The sequence below is a fragment of the Ixodes scapularis genome, unplaced genomic scaffold (assembly GCF_016920785.2).
Source record: "Ixodes scapularis isolate PalLabHiFi unplaced genomic scaffold, ASM1692078v2 PGA_scaffold49__6_contigs__length_1374808, whole genome shotgun sequence".
In the NCBI taxonomy this organism is placed as follows: Eukaryota; Metazoa; Arthropoda; class Arachnida; order Ixodida; family Ixodidae; genus Ixodes; species Ixodes scapularis.
Genome location: NW_024609878.1, coordinates 347,391 through 369,142, shown reverse-complemented (window position 1 = coordinate 369,142; position 21,752 = coordinate 347,391). Strand labels below are relative to the sequence as shown.

At 45.8% G+C, this 21,752-nt stretch overlaps 3 protein-coding genes across 6 annotated transcripts; 1 reads left to right on the top strand and 2 right to left on the bottom strand.

Moving 5' to 3' along the window:
- Positions 1 to 3,210: 3,210 nt before the first annotated feature.
- LOC8035192 (pyrroline-5-carboxylate reductase 1, mitochondrial) lies at positions 3,211 to 17,865 on the bottom strand. The gene is made up of 6 exons (XM_002411104.5): positions 17,730 to 17,865; positions 13,445 to 13,515; positions 10,536 to 10,715; positions 8,927 to 9,139; positions 7,119 to 7,211; positions 3,211 to 4,347 (listed from the first exon to the last, which is right to left on the bottom strand). The coding sequence occupies exons 1-6, from the start codon at positions 17,794 to 17,796 to the stop codon at positions 4,138 to 4,140; spliced, it is 834 nt and encodes a 277-aa protein (XP_002411149.2). The 5' UTR covers positions 17,797 to 17,865; the 3' UTR covers positions 3,211 to 4,137.
- On the bottom strand, positions 13,655 to 16,950 carry LOC115327268 (deoxyhypusine hydroxylase). The gene has a single exon (XM_040499838.2). It carries the CDS (start codon positions 16,851 to 16,853, stop codon positions 15,921 to 15,923), a length of 933 nt encoding a protein of 310 aa, XP_040355772.1. The 5' UTR covers positions 16,854 to 16,950; the 3' UTR covers positions 13,655 to 15,920.
- Positions 17,866 to 17,901: 36 nt separating the features above from the next.
- Positions 17,902 to 21,132, top strand: LOC8035182 (esterase OVCA2). 4 transcript variants are annotated; one of them, XM_029988266.4, is made up of 8 exons: positions 17,902 to 17,973; positions 18,564 to 18,586; positions 18,647 to 18,717; positions 18,803 to 18,877; positions 19,119 to 19,237; positions 19,341 to 19,419; positions 19,511 to 19,654; positions 20,935 to 21,132. In XM_029988266.4, the coding sequence occupies exons 1-8, from the start codon at positions 17,950 to 17,952 to the stop codon at positions 21,111 to 21,113; spliced, it is 714 nt and encodes a 237-aa protein (XP_029844126.2). In that variant the 5' UTR covers positions 17,902 to 17,949; the 3' UTR covers positions 21,114 to 21,132. The 4 variants fall into 4 exon arrangements, with proteins under 4 accessions (XP_029844126.2, XP_040063358.1, XP_029844128.2 ...); XM_029988268.2 differs by lacking the exons at positions 18,647 to 18,717; positions 18,803 to 18,877 and adding an exon at positions 18,085 to 18,161 and having other exon boundaries at positions 17,932 to 17,973; XM_029988267.2 differs by lacking the exons at positions 18,647 to 18,717; positions 18,803 to 18,877 and adding an exon at positions 18,085 to 18,167 and having other exon boundaries at positions 17,932 to 17,973.
- The last annotated feature ends 620 nt before the right edge of the window (positions 21,133 to 21,752 follow it).

Sequence of the window (21,752 nt, the reverse complement as noted above, 5' to 3'; positions counted from 1 at the left end):
CGTTCACAGGCAGACTGGCTAAATAAGTGCCTGTGACAACTTGTGATGCTTTCCAGCCTGATTTCCCTCTATATTTTTGCCTGGAACATTCTAAATTGGCGGGTCGTCCAGATTTTCGTAACTGATGCGAGTTGCAAAAATAAAAAAATTCTCTAGCTAGTGCTGCGCGTCTTGGTCGTCTCAGTTCTTTGTTGGTTTATACCAAAATGTAATCGGCAAAAAAAAGCTGCTTGAAGCTCTGTACTTTTTTCACCTATTACGTCCAAGCTGATTACATTTTTTTTGTGATTGTATTTTTATTACGTTACTAGAGCCTCTCACACTAACTCCCGAGTGTGCGATGCAAAATTAAAATGAGATACCCAGAAACCCGTTGCAGGTGCCCTGAAGTCGCTGAAGCAAATTTTGAGGAATGTATTTGGAAAAGTATTTGGAGAAGACCAAATACATTTGGTTGTATTTGTATCTTGTATTTAAATGCTTTTTTGGAATTGTAATTATATTTGTAATTAAATACATTTTTGACGCTGTATTTTGTATTTGTATTTCGATGCATATTTGCATGTATTTTGCCCATCCCTGGTTTGTTTGATGTAAGCATAGTTTTTGCTATATATTATCACTAACATTACTATGCACAAAAATTGTATGATATAAGGGATAATTTGATGTAAACGGGTTCAATATAGTCTGGTTTGACTGCACACCTACACTTGATTGGACAAAACGAAACAGGAACAAAGTAAAAATTACCAAGTCGCTTCTTTATTTTCAGTAAATTGTATGTTAACGCTGACTAAAAATGTTTTTCACAATGGTACAAAAAATGTTTTTCTCAATATATATCCCAAGGGGACCTTCCACTGTCAAGCAAGCCGGAAAAATCGGCGCTTGCACGGAACTTTCACAGAATGTGCACCGGGCAGATCAGTTTTACTGAGTGAAATTTCAATGCATAGTTGTCTTCGAGTAAGAAAACCAGAGCAAAAAATTGGCCAAAGTCAAGGTTGGGTGCCTTCGCAGACGACCGAGTCAGTGACGCCATTTACAGCTAGCAGACGACAAAGTGTGTCGTCTGCTCGCGGCACCTATTGGGAGATGGTGCCACAAGTATAAATCCTGTCTCTAACTCGATCGTCTGTGAATGCACCCAACCTTGACCTTGGCAAGTTTTTGGTCAATTTTTACAGGAAGAGAACTATGCCTTAAAATTTCTCATGGTAAAAACTGACCTGCTCAGTGCACATTGGGTGGAAGTTTAAGCTTTTTATGCGCCAGCGCCGATTTTTCTGGCTCGTTTTACAGCGAAAAGTTCGCTTGGGACACCCTATAGATCTACAGTGCAATCCACTTATAATGATACCACATATAACAATGTACTGCTTATAAAGATTAGTTTCTAGAGTTGAAACGCCCAGTTTCTAGTTTACATACGATAATCGGTTGTAACTATTGCATTTTCTACATACAACGATAATCGGTTGTAACTATTGCATTTTCAAGTCTTTCTGTTATTGATGCAAGTGGATTGCACTGTAAGGCAAATTTTGGTTTTTATTTATAAGTTTTGATAGAGGCAAGTTTTTCCTTCAACATTTTCATTGAAGAAATGCACTATTGACTGCACCTTTGTGGTGTGTGCGTCCTAGCATAGAAAAATTATTTTTCCGATTTATTTGAAGAGGGCGAGATTTTACTTCTACATCCCAAGGACAAACTGTCAACACCTTTTCATCATTAGGATGGTTGCTGTGAAAACTGGCCGCCTTCCGAACTTCGAGGAGCTCAACGCATAACTGTGTTTTTGTTATGCCTAATTTTCAAGGGCAAAGCAAATTTTCTAAGACCGAATGTAATATTCAAAAGGAAGGCTAGCTAATGTACGATCTGGCCTGTTGAAGGGGCGATGCAACAATTTTTGTACTTTGCGCGAATACCGCTTAAAACAGATCCCTGACATTAATGAGCTATGAAACATGCATTCGTTTTTCACCCTACGCAATAGAAGTTCCAGAAAAAGATTGAAGAAAAACAAGCACCGTTCACCCCCTCAACTTGCAGCCAGAACAAGCAGCCACGTGACCTGGAGCCGATTATATGCCGTTAATGTTGATCATAGCCACGCGCTGGGGTTGGCAAAGCAAAGAACACGCGCTGAGTTCCAGACATTGTTATGGCTCGGCTATTGTCGTCGTTGCAGCGATTGGACACGGGCCACCACCCCAATGTATGTCGAGGCATCGATTGTCATGAGCCCAGATTGAATGCGTACGCAGTCTTAGCGTCCACTGTGTGAGGAGCATTTGAATCCGCAAAGCTCGATGACGCATTCCCGGGGATCGTACTGTTGCCATTGTCCTCACAGCTCCGTCATCAAATTTTGTGAAGGAGCAAAGGCGGCTTTGGAAGAAGAGACTGAAAGAAAAGCTTTGCTTTCATCCTTTGAATTCCACCGTGACAGAGACGCTTCTTGGTCAGTGGTGTTGCGTTCGAGTATTCTTGGGTCCCACTAGTGCCAGGAAGCTGGTGTAAAGTAAGAAATATTCCTACCGAATGCCGTTGCACAGCCCCTTTAAATGAAACAGGGAAAACCCTAAACTCTTTGAAGTGAAAGGCTAATGCGCTTAATGGCATAGCAGTGGGTAACGGTAGATCTGCTGCATTTTCTTCTTTTGTACTAGTTAGGGAGTTCAATCGAAATATTCAGGGAAAACCTGGAATTTGGGGAGTTTGAGAGAGGCAACGACTGCATGCTGGTATTATGCTTATCCAGATTGAAACAGGCAGGGGTGGAAAGTGAACTCAGGATCTCTCGGTTCTGCAGCACGAGCTTTTGCTCCATGTGCTTCGATCTGTGATGGGCTAACACACTTGGCCACCAATACCCCAAGGTGTCCAGCACTGTGTCAGTTGAGCCCTCTAAACTCACTTGCTGTGCCAGAAACCATGGGCTTATTGCCACAACTGCCCAGAAGTGATGCTGATGAGGTAGAAGAGCACAACGTTCACTGTCATAACTCTGTGGCATTTTTCTATATGCTTTAATAGGGAGGCCAGAAAACCACTTTGGGTGGTGTCTAGTCTTATCCCCTGTTGTACTTTGCATGCTCCTGAGCCTTCTTTATTTGAAGACTGAGTTTGCAATGGTTCTACGTTACCCCTGTCCTTTGAGGCTTCAAGGTTCACAGAAAGACTACGAGAATTGTCCAAAGCCACCAGTAATATTTTTAAACACTTTATTGCACGAAAATATGTAGCCATTGGTGACTGGGGGGATGGATCAACCAGTCCAGGGCACCACAAGGTTGAAACTTAAAATAGACACACAAATTCTTATTTTGATATTGTATATCTGCTATATACCATGCAGGACTAGAGCTGCCCCAAAGTCGACGCGACGCATATCGTCGTCTTTTATTTCATCGTTGCAACAGCCATCATTTATGATACAGTATTGTGTGGTGAATATGAACCCCTTTAATAATAATATAAAATATAATTTTATATTATATATAAAATGTAATAAAAAGATTTTTGGAAACAGAATGGGTACGCACATGTATTTTTTTTGGGGGGGGGGGGGAGGGAAGGGGAGGGAAAGCTAGTAATTTATATCGGGGGTGGCCAGGCTAACCTGGCCTAAGAGCCGCAAACAAAACCACGAAACTTCCAAGAGCCGCATGTGTGTGTGTGTGTGTGTGGGGGGGGGGGGGGGGGGGGCAAATTTTTGTTTAGAGCAATACACAAAACTCAAACTATTTCAGTCCTAGTCAAAAGCAGTCCAACTGTATGCAAGGTAGCAGCAGCACAAGACTACCAAACCGCAACCTGTCTTGATTTGAAATGCGTTCTATTTCTTTTTTTGGGGAAGTGCTCGTGTGACCGAGAGGGAGGCAGGGTAGTGAGGGAGCCGCGAGCAGCACTTTAACACGCGAAGAGACGCAGCTTGGCCACCCCTGATTTATATTAACGAGACATCTATGACCCTGACGAGGATAGAAGCACCAAAGTATTTTCCGCTTGTAAGGAAGCCCACATTAAAGAGACATGACTGACCCCTAGCTGATAAGGATAAAAGCACCGAAGTGTTTTCGGCTGGCAAGGAATGCATCGTGGCAATGCTTGAAACTGGCCACATCACTCGTGGGCAGCTCTCTGGACCTCCCTCAGTGTCCCGGTTTGGCGCGCCTTTGCTGTGGCCACTGAAACAGCTTCGATGAGCGCCGAACGAAATCCACTCCTCTCGAGTTGGCAGATGCCTTCGGCCGTGGTGCCGGCGGGCGAGCACACGTCGTCTTTCAGGGCCCCAGGATGCCTTCCCGTTGCAAGTACCATCTTTGCGGCTCCCTGCAACAAGTCGAAAGGGATTGGGCACAACATATGCCTTGCTGTCGTGCAATAGCACTTCATAGCACGCAGAAGGCAAAACGTGTGTGCTGGGGGCACAGTACTTGGGTCCTTAAAGGGCAGCTCCGCTCAATTCCGAATAGTTTGGGATAATGAGTGATTTCACATTAAAAAACACTAATAAAAGGCACTATGTCATTTGCTCTGCGAAAAGATGAGATATATATTGTTAAATCTTACTTTAAACATGAGCTGAAATCGAAATTTCAGGGTGCTGTTTGTGCAGTCTGGCAACATTTACCTCGCACCGCCAAAAACATGGCTAACACGTGGTACGAGATGTCACGTGATCCTCTGCGCAACGATGGGCGGGATTGGGGCGGGCCGGCAGGCCGCCGCTGGGATAGGCGTGTGCCAGGCGCAGTGTCGTCTGCGCCGCATTCTTCACCACGTTTGGTGTCTACAACATCCGATGACGTCTGCACAACTGCGGCGTCAATCTGCGCACATAGTGCGAACGAAACTTCGAGAGACAATAATCACAAACGGTGCGACGATGACGGCAGTTTTGACGTAAAAGATGGCAGTAACGCCAAGACGGCGTTACTGCCATCAAGAAGCGCCCTGCGCAGGTGCATTATCCCAATCATCTGGACACTGCTGAGCGCTGAAACGAAACGTTGCTCACGATCACCCATTACGCCTGCCCGGAGAAGTAAAAACAAAATGAGGTAATGGTGATGACGTTTAGCTCAATATTGGCTACGCCATAGCTTTGACTGCGCTGTGGGTTTTGCCTCTATTCGCCCGCTAGAGTCGGACAATTTCGGCAACTTCGTGCGTAGTAAAGTTTGAAGTACCGTTTAAGGAACATTTAGACAAAAATACATTGTAATATTTGATGTGTGGTCTTCTAGGTGATATTGAAGAGGACTGAATTGTTTTTTTTTCAAAATCAAAAATTAAGCGGAGTTGCCCTTTATAGGGCACTGACAGGGTATTTATGCTGTTTTTGCTGACCAAGGTTTTTATTTGCACATTACATACGAGAGCCCAACTGCCCAAAAAACAGTTTGCGGCTAGACATTCATTTTCTTTCCGACCGAAAATAGCCGATCGAGAACTGGCCGGTTTGAGTCGCGCTCACTCTTCTCCGTGGCCATGTGCCATTTTCTATGGTTTAGACGCAACCACCAAATATAATCAGTCTTAGGTTATTGAAGGCACACACAATATTATAAAAAGAAAACAAATGTGGTACCCATTTTTCGTGGCTTCTATAAAGCTGCAAATGCATTGTTTGGGGAAAAAAAAAAAGTATTGCAGCCCCGTGACTTCCTGCCACCTCTCTCTCCTATATTTCTTCTTCCTCCCCAGCCCAGTTTCGGCTTTGGTTTCGAGCAGCTGCGTTTTAGAGCGCAGCTCTTAAGCGCCCAATTCCGGCTTCAGCGTCTTCGCCGTCGACGTAACCACGTGATGACGATGACGTCATCGTCCCTGATGACGTCATCAGTGACGATGACAATGATGATGAGGATGACATCATCAGTGACGATGATGGTGTCATCCTCATCGTCACTGATGACGTCATCAGTGACAATGCCGCTAAATCCCCCGCTAAATTTAGCGGAAAAATTTTCCCGCTAAATATAGCAGAAAAAACTTCCCCGCTAAATCTAGCGGAAAAAATTTCCCCGCTAAATTTAGCGGAAAAAATTTCCCCGCTAAGTCTAGCAAATAAAATTTCCCTGCTAGATTTAGTGGAAATAATTTCCCCACTTAATTTAGTGGAAAAAATTTCCCCACTAAATGTAGCGGAAAAAATTTCCCCACTAAATTTAGCGGAAATAATTTCCCCGCTTAATTCAGCGGAAACAATTTCCCCGCTAAATTTAGCAAAAATAATTTCCCCACTTAATTTAGCGGAAAAAATTTCCCCGCTAAATTTGTGGGAAAATTCCCCGCTAAAGTTAAGGGAAAACATTGCCCCACTAAAGTACCGCCAAATTTACACGCGATGCTCTCACCAAAGATGTGCATTTTTTGTGACTTGCGCTAAGCACATGTCAATCCACATTCATGTTAGAGTGGGAGACTTTCCACCTTCTCTCCTCAGTACCCTTCCCTCCTCCTCCTCAAGAGCTGCACTCTAATTCGGCGTTACAGGGGATTGTAAATGTCTTTCATTTTTTTATTTAATTAAAAATATATGTGATGCTGAAAAAATACTGATTGGGTAGTCTTCTGACACCGTAATAAATTGCCTGGCAAAACATAAAAAATAAATTTTGACGGTGTCAGTGTCCCTTTAACCTGTATGAAATTACAAACAGCCGAGTTGCCGCTGCGCAGTTCTTGCACAATGTGGTAATTTTCTGTACACCAAGGTTGAATTTAAAAGGTGTGTAGTTTGGCATTAGCTTTTGAGTGTAGAGTAAATACACTTCATCTTATCATTTTGATAATGTGCAGAATGAGCAATGAATTTGGTTATGTCACATGACATGCTTATTCGAACAAGCCAAATTCACTAACTCGTATTTAGACAAGATTGCTCAGTCACCGATAGCTATAACCGTTCCGTGAAAAATTTTTAATTGCACTGTGTAATTCATCTAAGAACAGTGAAGCATGCTGTGCAGCAAATGACTTCGAAGCGGCAACATTGAATGAGTCAGTCGGAGATGACGTAATTTTTACCGGGAAATGGCAGGTAGCAGACTGGCACGCTTAAATTGGAAGTATTAAAAAAGATGACAGTGTGGACTCACCAGCACTGTTTGTGCAGCCAGTCGATAAGACAGGTCTCTGGGTATGCCCTGCCTCACAGCTCCGTCAGCTAGTGACTCAATCGCCAGGTACACCTGTCCAAGATCACAGAAAATCAACTTGCTCTTCCACTAAAGCAGACATTTCTTAATGGTTGCGCAATAGCAATATGTACACAAACGACAAGCAATCCTTGAAAAGTGTGGTCTTACACCCTTGAAAATATAATGAACCAATGCCGATACAATTGAACTGGGTAACAATCGGTGACCTTGCTTAATAAAAAAAAGTGTAATTTCTTTTATTTATTAGCTGTATCTAGGAATTACATGCTTATAAAAGAAATAGAATGGACATTTCAAGAGTTTACTGTAATATACTGAGCAAGTGCCACTCAAAATTTTGAGATACTCTTAACAAAACTGGGGTATGGGCAATTGTTAGGGCCAAGAGCAAAAACTTGGGCACATGATAGGGTGGGCTTCACCGCTTTGCATCAGAGCATATTGGAAAAGCTGGCTGACCAGGAAGAGCACCTCGGTTGTGGGCTTAGATTTCGGGTGGGTGCCTGATATTGATATACCCCTTGCTTAGTTTTGAAATATTTCAAAAGCAGTGGGTCGCCGGCTTAACGTGACATGGGCACATGTTCAATATTTTGTGCTATCAACTTTGGCTAGTATGCCACAGTGAACTAACTGTCGGTCAAAGATAAAACAAGTAGTACTGCTGATGGCTCTCATCATTAGTTATGAGATAAGACCATTTTTTTCTTGTTGGCAGCTTCTTGGAACTGGATAAACATGAGAGAACCATCCATATTGTACAGTGCTCACCGAACTTGTACGGAATAGTACACGAACTATGTCTTTTCTCGACTAATTGGAGCATGCTGGTAAGTTGCAGGGATAAAAGAAAAGCATCCAGTCATCATCCTTTTTGTGGCTTTCTCTCCCTTTATCCCTGTGTATTTTCTCATGGGAACGCCATCACTTTTTCCCCAAAAGTTTGGCTACTGAGTCATAGAACATAACAAAAACTTGAGTGCGTATGCGGCTTACTGTTTTCAGGTATGATACATAGTTGTACTCCACAACACACAATGTTCCCTATTTGTTCTCACATAAAGGGTATATCCAGAAAGAAATATAACTATTCTTAGAAGTGCCTTTTCTATTTTGTATTTATCTATTTACATGTGTTTTTATTCTACCCTAGGAGAATAGCTTCCTTTCTAAGGAGGTAAATTGAAAAGCCGGCAGGCCCAAGGTTCTGCCGATTACAAAAAATAAACATGGGCGGGAGACATGTCTTTTCTCTGTTTCATGTGACATGGAGATACAGTTCATTGCTTCAGGGGTGGTTTCATACTTGAAACAGAATACGTCTCTTCAAGGACGAGGATACACCCTTGAAGTGATGTACCTTTGTGACTGGAGTCAATGATCACAGGTTCAATAAAATGTCAAGGCGGTGTTCCCGTTTATTATTGGCCACATTTTTAGCACAGATCATCAGTTACTATGAGAACGGTAGAAATGAAAGGTGTAGCAGACAAAATAAAATTTGTTGATATAAGTTCTCCTCTCTGTAGGAAATCAAAGGTCTGCAATCCTTCTTGTTTTAAAAGAAAAAGACTTCCTAGATCAAAAGTTTGTACTAGTGTTCGAGTGTGTACTAGTGTTCGGCGCTTGATGAAATGGCTTTTGAGGAAATGTCGTTCAATGAAACGGCTTTGATGAAACAATATTTGATAAGACAGCGTTCGATGGAATGTTTCGAACACTCTTGGCCATATTTTTCCGCTCACGTAAGCTGGTCCACTGCCGCTGAGTCCAGTGACGGCGTCCATCATGGCTTCAGGAACTTCCTCGCAAAGCCCCACACTTGTGAGCAGACGACGGACCTCCTCGCCGTCTGACTGCGTGGCTGTTGAGCCTCGGGCGAAGACGCTGGCACCCTCGCGGACGAGGCAGGGCGTGTTGGGCATGACCCTGATCACCCGTGACCTCTTGGGAAGTTTCTGAACATAGAAGATCAAACAATCGTTGGCACAATTTCTGTGTTGAAACTTATATTTATGTTGCACACCGCATTGACAAAGAAGGAGCTGGAGCCCTGAACAACGAAATGCACACAAGGATGAGAACCAAGGCCTTGCATGAACAACGCCTGACAGTTGTAATGGAAATTTATTCAACTACCAGTCACCAGTTCTTGCAGCACTGAACTTGCTGCAGAGCCTGTACATTTTATGCGCTCTTATCTGAAACCGTAAACATCAACATGTCTGTGAAAATGTTATTGAATCACTTTCAACCATGCAATGAAACATGTTTAAGTTTTATCAATGTTGAGCAACTGTAGAAAGCAATAATTATGCAACAACGTTAAAGAGGGAAAGGAATTAGGAGTTAAAGAGTCGGTACAACTTTTCAAAGGAATACCTGTGACCTTTGAGAAGTTTCTGAAGATAATCAAGACCAAGCATTCCTTGGCACAAGCTCTGGATTTTAAGTGCCTGTGCATTTTGTGGGCTTTCACTGTCCACATCTACAACTGTAAGCAGTGTGTCTACGAAAACGTACTAATGGCCTCTAATCATGTAATGAAATATGTTTAATCTTCATCAGTGTTGAGTAGCAAGAGGAAACAATTGTTATGTAATGACTTAAACAGATTGACTTAAAAATTAATATTCAAAGGAATACATGGCACGGCACTTGCAGCTTCACCAAACTATTCGGGTCCATATCACAAGAGTGAATGACATTTTAGCGAACGGCGACATTTGAACGAATGGTCGTTTTAGCGAATAACGGGGGCGCGCGTTAACCCATCCGTCGCGCTCCGCTTTACGCCGCTTCGCGGCGACAGTCTGCGGCAACTCATTACAAAAATATGAACTCACTTGGCCCACCCGAAAACGCCGCTTCGCGGCGTCCGACTATTCGCTAAAGTGTCGTTCGATGAAACGTGGGCGTTCGCTAAAACGTCGTTCGATCAAGTGAGTGCCTCCCGTAACAATGGTTAATTTTTAACTTTAGAATTCACTAAAATGACAATGTCGTCTTTTATGAGTTAAATAAATCTGAAGTGAAGAGGTCGGCATCTACACGGCAGCTGTACCTAATAAAGCAAATTTTCTTACAATTTCATTAGTGACGACACTCTTAGATGTGGCCTCCATGTTCATTGTTAACCATAAGTTTCAGCAAATCTTTTGCTTTTATGGTGTGCCCAAGAAATTTTTATGTCCATTTTGCCACACTCAAGGACAGATTATAGCAGCTCCATACAACATACTCAACTTGTGAATATCAAATGAAGGTGGCCTAAAGAGAATGAAGTAACTCATTATGACACTATAGTTTCTTTCATATTCAGCATCAATATATTTCACATAGAAAACAATTTACCCCTTCGATTTCACCGATGGTCACTCCCATGGCGAGAGAGACAACCAGGTGTCGGCTTTGAACTCCCGTGGAGACTTCTTGCAGAACGCTCGGAACCACTCCGGGCTTCAAGGCCAAGATGACAATGTCTGAACCATCTACCAAGGCTTTGTTCTCGTGAGTTGTCTGGCATCCCAGGCCCTGCAAAGGTGCGAAAATGTATCCTCGATAGTTCTATGCAGATCACTATATTATACCTAGTATTAATACTGATTGGTAAATGTAAAAGCCAATAGACATGCATATGTTTCTATGCGAGAGGCTTCTGACAGAAGGATGCTCGGTCAATGTCTCTCTCATACATCACGCTGCTGTAAAGACCATACCTCGGCAAACCTCACTCATGAGGGCCCTCGCTCACCCTCATCTTCACAGGTGAGGTGAGGGTGAGTGAGTTTCTGAACCAGGAAAATTCATGAGTGTGAAGGTGATGTGAGGGCCGTGAGGGCTGTGAGGGGATGTGAGGGCGGTGAGGGCCGTGAGGGCGGTGAGGGCCATGAGGGCGGTGAGGGCGGTAAGGGGTATGAGGGCCAGGAGTGCGTGAGGGGCGTGAGGGCGGTGAGTGGCGTGAGGGCCATGAGTGCGTGAGTGCTGTGAGGGCGGTGAGTGCGTGTGAGGGCCACGAGTGTGTGAGTGGCATGAGAGGCGTGAGGGCGGTGAGTGCGTGAGGCCCCCTTCAGATCGAGCATCTTTCTCAGCAATTTTGGTGTTAATGGCGGGTTGTTCTCTAGCTTTCCCTAGATCGACACGAATTGCTGAGATCGGGTCCGGCTCGAAATAAGCAAGCAACTCGGAGCAATTCGAATACGTTTGAAGCGGCTGCATCCAATCAGGGATGCAAAATTTTCACGTGATACCTCGTGCCGGTGATGATGACACCGAAAGACGTGGTTCTGGTTTGAAATCGATCGTTTTTTGGAAATAAACTGTTTCAGAAAGGTGCATTAGTATTCTTAACGAGATTTAAATGCATATAAAAACATGTTTATAACGCGTAATTGTGTCTAAATAGTGCAAGAAAAATAAAATTTTATGATGACGATGGCAAATTGCAGCAATTGGTTGCTGCGTGTGATCGCGGGTGGCCCGTGTTGCTAGTGTTGCGACGTAAAGTTTCTGGGCGAAATTGCCCCATCTGAAGCTGGCCTGAGTGGCGTGAGGGCCATCAGTGCGTGAGGGGTGTGAGGGCCGGGCCGCAAGGGCGGTGAGGGGCGTGAGGGCGGTGAGGGGCGTGAGGGCGGTGAGTGGCGTGAGGGTGGTGAGTGGCGTGAGGGCGGTGAGTGGCATGAGGGCGGTGAGGGCCGTGAGGGCGGCGAGTGGCGTGAGGGCTATGAGTGCAAGAGGGCCGTGAGGGCAATGAGTGGCGTGAGGGCTATGAGGGCCGTGAGTGGCGTGAGGGCGGTGAGTGGCATAAGGGCTATGAGTGCATGAGGGCCATGAGGGCGGTGAGTGGCGTGAGGGCGGTGAGTGTGGCGTGAGGGCTGAGGGCCGTGAGGGCGGTGAGGGCCGCGAGGGCGGTAAGTGGTGTGAGGGCGATGAGTGGCGTGAGGGCGGTGAGTGGCGTGAGGGCCGTGAGGGCGGTGAGTGGCGTGAGGGCGGTGAGTGGCGTGAGGGCGGTGAGTGGCGTGAGGGCGGTGAGCGGCGTGAGGGCGGTGAGCGGCGTGAGGGCGGTGAGCGGCGTGAGGGCGGTGAGCGGCGGGTAAGTGGCGTGAGGGCGGTGAGTGGCGTGAGGGCGGTGAGTGGCGTGAGGGCGGTGAGTGGCGTGAGGGCGGTGAGTGGCGTGAGGGCAGCGAGGGCCGTGAGGGCAGCGAGTGGCGCGAGGGCGGCGAGTGGCGTGAGGGCGGCGAGTGGCGTGAGGGCGGCGAGTGGCGTGAGGGCGGTGAGTGGCGTGAGGGCGGTGAGTGGCGTGAGGGCGGCGAGGGCGGTGAGTGGCGTGAGGGCGGCGAGGGCGGCGAGTGGCGTGAGGGCGGTGAGTGGCGTGAGGGCGGTGAGCGGCGTCAGGGCCGTGAGGGCGGCGAGTGGCGTGAGGGTTGTGAGGGCAATGAGGGCGGTGAGTGGCGTGAGGGCGGTGAGGGCCGTGAGGGCGGCGAGTGGCGTGAGGGCTATGAGTGCATGAGGGCCGTGAGGGCAATGAGGGCGGTGAGTGGCGTGAGGGCTATGAGGGCCATGAGGGCGGTAAGGGCCGTGAGTGGCGCGAGGGCGGTGAGTGGCGTGAGGGCTATGAGTGCATGAGGGCGGTGAGGGCCGTGAGGGCGGTGAGTGGCGTGAGGGCGGTGAGTGGCGTGAGGGCGGTAAGTGGCGTGAGTGGCGTGAGGGCGGTGAGTGAGGGCCGTGAGTGGCGTGAGGGCGGTGAGTGGCGTGAGGGCGGTGAGTGGCGTGAGGGCGGTGAGTGGCGTGAGGGCGGTGAGTGGCGTGAGGGCTATGAGTGCATGAGGGCCGTGAGGGCCGCGAGTGGCGTGAGGGCGGTGAGTGGCGTGAGGGCGGTGAGTGGCGTGAGGGCTATGAATGCATGAGGGCCGTGAGGGCGGTGAGTGGCGTGGGGGCCATGAGTCAGTGAGGGGCGTGAATGCCGTGAGGTTCAGTGAGGGTGAGTGAAGGGCTGAAGGTGAGTGCGACTGTGAGGACGAGGTTGTGTGAGGGGCCGAAGGCGAGTGTAGCTGTGAGGGTGAGTGAGGGGCTTAGGCGAGTGTGACCTAAAATGCCGACTGCAGCTTTGCAATTCACTAAGCACTACACTTTTTTTTTCTGAGCATGGAGTTGAATAAGCTTTATGAATCGACAGAATCGTGCAATAAAACAATGTTTGTGAATTTAGAAAATTTCTCCAAAAGCTGATCAAACGTACTGAGGTAAATTTCACTTGATCTTACCTTGATTTCATCTAGAAGATGCTTGTCTGCTACAGGACAGCTGGCCATAATTTTACTGGCATTAAAGACACCTTAAAAAAGAAAGAAAAGACAGGTAAAATACTAACACCTTGCGACCTGGTCCGAGATGCTACGAGATGCCTCGAGTTAGAAACGAAGCAGAAAGAAATTGCAGCACGGTGGCCATAAGACTTGTACAGGAACAAAAGGCAAGGGGTCGTAATAGACGTTTATTTTAACACCCAAGGTGGGGAAGTGCAACCGCACGATACCATTTACCGGGAAACGTCGAGTACAAATACCAGTACATGACACCGTGATTACTCACTTCAACTTGTAATGTACAATTCATGGTGTAGTAAATATCTCGTGGTCAAAAAGATCAAAGTGGCCAGTTGTTCAATATGTGGGCGTTGTGCTACTGTAAACATTTGCAGGACACCACTTCCCGATTTAAGGCTGCATGATACAGGACGAACGGAGTAGTTTCCTTTGGCCAGGACAACAGGCACGACAGGAGTGAGCAAACACCACCAGAAACTCGACACAAAAGCAGGCTGAATGTGACGGCGCTGGTGACTATTGTCAAAAAGCAAAACAAAGATTGGATTGGTGTAAAACGGCGATTTCACCACCCTCACTGAAGGGAAGCTTCACAAGCTGTTCTAAAGTCACAGTGCTTACCCAAGATCATGAGAATTACTAATTCGGGGGATGTGTACTCGCTAAAGTTGCATTTGTTGACAGCTTTTGTGCTCTGATTCCATAGTTATCCCCTTTTTTCCCCACACACATTTAATGAACTTTCCTGGCACAATGTTAGAAATTTTCAAAGCAGCAACTTCTGCAATCTGCGAGTTTTGATAAAACATCAATGCTCACTGGGCAAGCCAGGGCACTTGCGTGACAAGCCATTATAGTTGAATCACACAACACCGACAACAGCTGCGGTGTTCAGTTGCCAGGGAGAAAATTATATTCAGTTTCAATACCAAATTTGTGATGCAACAAGTGTGTGATGGTGGAGGGGCACACTTTACGAGCAGACCACGACCATGGAACACAGAGCAATGTGGGAGCATTGACAGAATGTCAATTGGACATATTGGTGTTGCAATCCACCCAGAACAATTACAACTGTGACAAATTAGCACTGTAGGAACTTCTGTTAGCCAGCGCACTTGACCGAGACAAGCGAGACCATATCAAATGTGACGGTCGAAAGACAATAGTGACAAATGCTAGCTCTGTATACGCTGCTCCAGTGTTTACAAATCCACAGCCCAGCACACATATGTTTGCTGCTTTGTAAAGCAAGCACATTGTATATATACGGAAACACTTAAAATGACGCCGGCCAGTGGTTCTTTATTGGAGCGGTATATAGACCACCCACTTTCTATAGTCCTGGGATGCATAAATGCATTTACGTTCAAGCAATGAACAGATTTTAATGGGCTCTTTGCCTTTCCATTATCGAAGCACCTCACCACTAGGCTTTAAATGCAGTGCACCTCGTAACATGAAAACATTAAGTTTTTAATATATTACAAAACACGCATTCCTGCACTTGGCATTGCTTCGAGATGTAAACTCCCAGAATTTCAATATTTCTGAAGGCTCTGATTAATGCTGAACCATTTTAGACTATCCTGAAAACTGCTAAAATAAAAGCCAAGACAACAATTACAATATAACTTATGTGGGCAAAGTCAGAACGTAAAGGCCATGGTAATAGCAATTCTCTGCCGATATCATTCCACCTGCAGTGTTAACTTAATTCCATTGACCTAAAAAGGTGATTCGATTGATGACTCAGGCAAAAAATGTTTACACATAGCCTCCGCTATATGCAACTCTACACAACTCCAGAGGAGGTGACTCCACCCAGTGGAACAAATGTGAAGGAGAAATGCAGGGAGCTAATGCTTATCACAATTGCGTAGCCAAACTGGTGCAGCCTAGCAGCCAAAATGTGAAACGGAAGGGGATCAAATACATGCTGTTGGAGTCGCAAATACAAGAAGAGCCTGGCACTTGGTCTCGGGAACAATGGATTGTTTGGCAGCCATCAAGGGGAACGAAGTAGCAAACTGCAGACGAGAATATTCCCGATATTAACAGCAGCAGCGATTATTCTCTACAACAGAATTTTCCGCAGCTAAATGTGTTTGGAAACATAGCTCAAAAAGTGGCCGCTGCCACGTATGCACTGCTAACATTGGGAGATTCTCAGTAGCCAATCAGAATCAAGCTCGCGATTCAGTGACACAACTACAACACACACAAAGAGCAAGCCTGGTAATTCCCAGTATCTGGCCCACCAGCTCTGTAGCCTACCCATTGTGTGTGGCTCAAACCTTACAACAAAGTGAATACAAGAGCAGATGACGCATTTGCGGCACAATACACAACAGCAGAACAACCTGCGGACCACGCATGAAGAACTGTCTTATTTTTTCCCGGGTAACAGCTCTCATATAAGAGCTTCCGGCTGCACCTGCAGAAGTGTGTTGGCGTACTGAAACTCCTGACTGTTCTCGTACTCGCACATGTCCAACGCCACCTGACAGCTCTCCCGCACCAGCGTCTCGGCGTCCTCCACGTACTTCTGCAGCAGCTCGAAGCACTCTTCTGTGGCGATGGAGCCGAGCGCCTCAGCGCACTCGTGTCGGACCATCGCCATCTCGTCCGTGTCTTGTAAAACTTCTTTTAAATACGGCACCGAAATCTCTTCCTGGGCTTGACCCAAGACATACGCGATCTCGTGACGAAACAGGGCGCTGCTCGGGCACTTGAGCCCTTCCGCCAGCGCGGTGATGGCTTCGGGCGAACCGCAGTTCCTCAGCGAGAACATGGCACGATACCGCTCGAACAGCGGCTTCGAGGTGTCCAGAAGCAGTTTTTTGTCGTCTTCGACTGGGCTTTCCTTCAGAAACGGAGGGGCAGGGTCGATCGAGCTGTACGGACTCTCCGCGAACTTGTCCTGCTTGCTTTCTTCGCTCTGGAGCCACGCTATCTTGGCAAGCGCGAGCTGACAGGTCTCGGCGACGACGGCGTGCGAGTCGTGTGCGAATTCCTCGAGGACCGCGACGCTTTCAGAGCAGCCGATGGCACCCAAAGCTTCCGCCGCTTCGTGGCGAACGATGGGTTCTTGCTTTAGGTCTTTTAATATTCTTACTAGGGTCGGAATCGCAGCCGGATCTTTCATTTGTCCCAGGCAGTAGGCCAGCTCATGCTTGAGCAGCGCCGACGGATCGACGAAGCAGCGGGCGATGTTTTCGATGGCGCAGGTGCCTCCCAGGTTTCGCAGGGTGAACAGAGCTCTGAAGCGTTCTTTTAAAGGTCTGGACGGATCATTCAAAACCTTACCGACGGCCTGAACAGCCATTTCTTCCACGTGCTTCATCTTACGGCCACTGCCACTGAGATCATTCAATAATCAAAAGAAAAAAAAAAGAAAGAAAAAAATGGCGGTGTTTGTGTCAATGCCGATTGCTCCGATCTCTGACCAACCTAGTCACACGTGAACAGTTTCGTTTTCGGACGAGCTCAGTGGCGATATCAAATTGTGAAAATAGTCTCTCTTCTTTATCGTTGCTTTATCTTTGAGTGTGTGCACTCATGTAGATGAAGGAGCACTGTTCGAGATTTATCCAGATCATATCTTTGTGTCCAGCGCACTATCAGTGCTGCGTTGTCTAGCCCCGAAAGCCCTATATTATCTATTCAGAGATTCTAAGTTAAAAAGATGCTGACAGTCGGGGGAAATATTAGTACCATCATTTCGATGAGTTCCAAGGCTCTGATCACTCAATACGTTTTTACGTTTCTTTTTCTTTCTTGTGTTATGTATGCATGCGTGTGTGTGAGTGTGTGGAAGGGAGATGTAGCATGCCATCCTCACAATGTCTTGCATCATCGTCACAATTATTTTATTATGCTCTACTATATATTTATTTTTCAAATATTCCCCTGACTCCAGTCCAGAGTAGCCGATTAGGACAAACCTGTCCGTGTTTCTGTCGTCAAGATCAATTAATAAATAAATAAACCAATAAATCTATAGTTATACGTTGAATGGATAATTCAAGTGTACTGAAATGTCAGGTCACTCTCGATGATCATAACTTGTTAACCTAAAAAAAAAAAAAAAAGACTGCTAGAGAAATTAAATTAGGCGCATGAACATGCTGGCTTCAGAGCAGCGATAGCAATTTGCTCTTTTGCCTAGTACATTGCACGACTATTCAGTAAAAAGAAAACTGAAAGATCCACAACGCACCTGATTCGATGAACCCTCTGGCCATGGCCTGCGCAATGCGGCCGGCACCAAGAAAACCAACAATCATTTTCTTGCCGTTGTGTTAATTAGTTTCGCGACTGATTTTTGTCAGACTGGCAGACCAGCATTTAGCGGACGACCAGCTTTTCGGCAGAAACGAAACTGCCCCCAGCGACAGGCGCGCCACACATCAGCTGCGGATGCACACGTGCACACCGCAATGGCGGAATCTCCGAAGCTTCGGGTGAGCGGCGTCATCTTTCAAACAAATACGACGTCCACAGAACAGTCCTGCGCGGATACCGCGAACCTCGAATATCAGGAAGCATGTAACGAGAAGCCTCTATTATTCCAGGTTTTCCGCGCGGTTGCACCACGCCCCGCAACGCGACGTTATCTGGGGAAACACAAACATCCCATCATCTGTTTTGTGCAAGTGTACCCGAAAAAATGCTATTTTCAGTTCACTGCAAAAACAAGCTGTGCATCGCCGAGCGCTCAGCACATGCCAACAAGCAGCGCCAGCGGTCCTGTATCAGATACCAAAGGACCAAAGTTTCACTGCTTGTTACGTGGTTAAAAAGTTTTAAGCGATTTTCAGAAATTTTCAATGGAAAAATTACGACCGACGGGAGTGGCCCATTTTGCCATTAAAATTTTCAGATAATTACTTTGAATAAATTAACAGTTAATTCTGAAACCTTGGCATCTGATCTGGACCATAGCGCTACATTTAGACCCAAAAACTAAGCGCCCAAATTGCGTAGAAAAAAAAAAGGACTTTTACTATGGTTTTTGCGATTTTGTTTAAAAAAAGCAAACATTATTTTCCAGGTTCTGTGTCTGCATGGTTATAGGTGAGTTAAATTTTACGCCTGGCAATTAAAGTGGAGGACAATAACACGTTGTTTCGGCAGACAGGATGGCCAGTCATTCAAGAGCAAACTTGGTGGTTTTCGAAAGGTCACAAAGTCTGTGTTAGATCCTGGTATGTGACATCTTCCTTTTAAATTCCCGTGTGATCCCAATGACACCAGGAACCTATGCATGACCGAGCTCCCTTCTCTGCCAAGTTTTTATAGACGCACCTCATGTGATACCGGAGTCGAGCAATGCTGGAGGTAGCATTGCGGAGCCAAATGTCCCCGGTGAGAAGTTAACTATTTAGTGTGTTGCAGTTTAAGAATAAGAGGACAAGCCTCTCCCACAGAGCTCTTTGCTCACCATGATTGGTGATCTCCACCTTTCCAGCTTTCACTCTGCTAAAGTGGAAGGCTTTTTGGGAGGAGCAATTGTCGTGCTATTCATGCAGCAAACTATAATCTTTCATAAGTACACGTATAAAATTAGTCAAACCTACTAATGCCTGCTTTGTTGCTCACAAATTAGGTGGCCGTGGATGGTGGTTCTCCAGCTCACAGAAGTCTTTTAATGCCCAAGAGCATACAGATGTATGTGTAGGATTCAGCGATTCTGTCAAGGCTGTCGAGAAGGCTTGTTGTTCCCTGGTATGTAAAGAATATATAAATATATATATTTAGTTATATACACTACTACTAAATGCTATGTTGCATGCCAAGTTTAAAATTGTTTCATTGTTTTTTCCACAAGGGGCCATTTGATGGTATCCTGGGCTTCAGTCAAGGTGCAGCAATGGCTGCCTTGGTTTTGTGTCTGCAGTCTCTGGGGAGTAAGAGAATATTCTGTCGGCTACCTCGAAATTGCCATTAGTTTATTTTACTGGCGCTGAAGGACCTGACAGCCTGATGCTTGCTTCGCAGAATCAACGACCAACTTCAATTTTGGTGTTCTCATTGCCGGCTTCAAGAGCCGGTCCACGCTACACGATGTTCTCTACATGGATGGATTGGTGAAAGTCCCAACCCTCCACATAATTGGAGACACCGACGCCGTCATACCAAAGCGTTAGTGATGTTTGCCACACATATGACAGGTCGACTTTGCTTTCTGATTCAGTGAGAAATTTGTGCTGCAGTTCTGGCAGTGGTGCGGGTGCTAACTAAGGATACCGCAATTCTGCAGATGTTCGAGTTCGCTTTTTTCTAACTTGCAGTTGCAAGTTTGACAGGAGTTAGAATATTATGCACATGCACATGAATTAAACATAATTTTAGATGCAGCCTTTTAAGAAATTAACTAACTTAATAAAAGCTTATGTGTTTGACTTTTTTTCTGTAGATATTGATAATTATTTTCCAAAACTAAAACAAACATATTTTTAAATATTTTCCCAAACTTTTGTCATTTGTTTTTTACATCGAATTTGGACAATACTGTTTAAGAAGTTGTGCTTCGTCCAATTTTTTCGAAAGGTTCGTCGAACCAGTCTAGGTTCGACAAAAGTTTGCAACATCCCTGGTGCCAACTTCCTGATAAGCCGTTTAACTTTTTAATAGTAGTATACAGCATTAAAAAAAAATTATTCCATATTGTAGTAATGAACTTGCACATTGTAAAAAGCTGGAACTGCACATGAAGCTGACTCTGGCTCAAATCATGAGATGTCTAGGTTTTAACCCATAATGTTCCCTGTGCATTCGCAACTTGATAACGTGCCATTCAAAATTCTTTGCAAAATTCTTGCAACTTTTATTTAAGCTACATTACGACCAGACACCTTTTGTCTCCTCATCTCGGACCATTTCGTCGTCTGCTAGCGTCTTTTTCGAGCAGGGTACTTGACCTCTACGGTGCTTTATTCGCCCGACTAGCAGACTTAATGTGGTCTGCGAGGTTGTCAGATGGTGGGGAAGGCTTTTCCAGTCAACACGACAGATTTGGCACCACGTTTATTTCAGTAGCATTACGACCTAAAACCTTTCACATCTCATCATCTCTCCTAGCATCCTCCCTGGATATTGTCGTTGATCTCTGTGATACTATATTTAAGTGACACCATACTCTGTTCTACCTTACAACAGACCGCAAACAACGCCAAGAGTCGCCTAAGCCAATCCAATACTGTCTAGGCGTCAGGTGACCTTCGTGAGGGACCAACAACGTGTGGGGCTCGTAGTCATGCGATGCGTTCATGGTGTTGGATTGGTTGGGATGGCTCGTAGCGTCCATCGCAAGGTCAAACGAAGTGTAGCAGACGTAATATGATCCACAAGGTTGCCAGTCAACACAGACAGTCTCGGTGTCTTTGGATGGTTTGTTTACGTGCTGCCACTTCCGCTTTCAGCGCAGGCCATGGAGATTGTGCCCTTCTTCGAGTCGCCCCAGGTGGTGTGCCACCCTGGCGGCCACTTCATTCCGACGGGGGGTTCTTGCAAGACTGACTACCTGGCTTTCCTCAGGGAGATGTTGCAGGTGTGCGGCCAATGTCAGTTCATGGAAAACAACGAAGAGCCTCTAGAATAATAAACTTTTTAAATTTTTGGTCTTGTTCCGTATTTCGACATGCCTCACAAATACGGTAGAACCTCGTTAATATGTTCCCAGTTTTTACAATTTCCCGGCTTTAAAGTTCAAAACCGCCGGTCCTGCCAAGCTCCCTGCCCTTGGGGGCCTTCTCATTTTTTACACTTTCCCGAACTCTACATTTTTTTCCCCGCAGCCTGTTCAGAAACGCATGAACAAGGTTCTACAGTATAAACACCTGTTTTTCCCTACTGAGCATTTTAGCAAAAGTGCAAAAAAGCTAATTAAAAGTATCAAAAGTAGTGTAATTAGCTGCAGCTTTAGCAATTAAATACTTCCCAAGTTAGAATGACACATCAGTAACTGTAACAAAGTAGCCAATTGGGCCAGTTGGAAAGCATTATACACGGGGATAAACAGCTCGGAGAACGCGGACGAAGAAAAGCCACCGCAGGTGCCCTGTCATGTTGTGACTTTTCTGTGTCTGCATTTACAGAGTTGTTTATCCTTATGTACTATCAAGTGCGAATGAAATGAGAAAAACAAAGTGCGTGGCCTACGATACATGCTGTGCTACCTGCAGGCAGCTACAAAACTGCTAAAACTATGGCGGGTAAAGGGGGCTGCATAGGTGTGCGC

Excerpts from the sequence above, each read along its gene's own strand:
- LOC115327268 (XM_040499838.2), bottom strand. The coding sequence starts at position 16,853 with ATGAAGCACGTGGAAGAAATGGCTGTTCAGGCCGTCGGTAAGGTTTTG.
- LOC8035182 (XM_029988266.4), top strand. The coding sequence starts at position 17,950 with ATGGCGGAATCTCCGAAGCTTCGG. Across the intron at positions 17,974-18,563 it reads CGGAATCTCCGAAGCTTCGG|GTTCTGTGTCTGCATGGTTA; the intron begins GTGAGCGGCGTC and ends ATTATTTTCCAG. Across the intron at positions 18,587-18,646 it reads CTGTGTCTGCATGGTTATAG|ACAGGATGGCCAGTCATTCA; the intron begins GTGAGTTAAATT and ends TTGTTTCGGCAG.
- LOC8035192 (XM_002411104.5), bottom strand. The coding sequence starts at position 17,796 with ATGATTGTTGGTTTTCTTGGTGCCGGCCGCATTGCGCAGGCCATGGCC. Across the intron at positions 9,140-10,535 it reads CCATCGGTGAAATCGAAGGG|AAACTTCCCAAGAGGTCACG; the intron begins GTAAATTGTTTT and ends TTCTATGTTCAG. Across the intron at positions 4,348-7,118 it reads TGGCTGCACAAACAGTGCTG|GGAGCCGCAAAGATGGTACT; the intron begins GTGAGTCCACAC and ends GACTTGTTGCAG.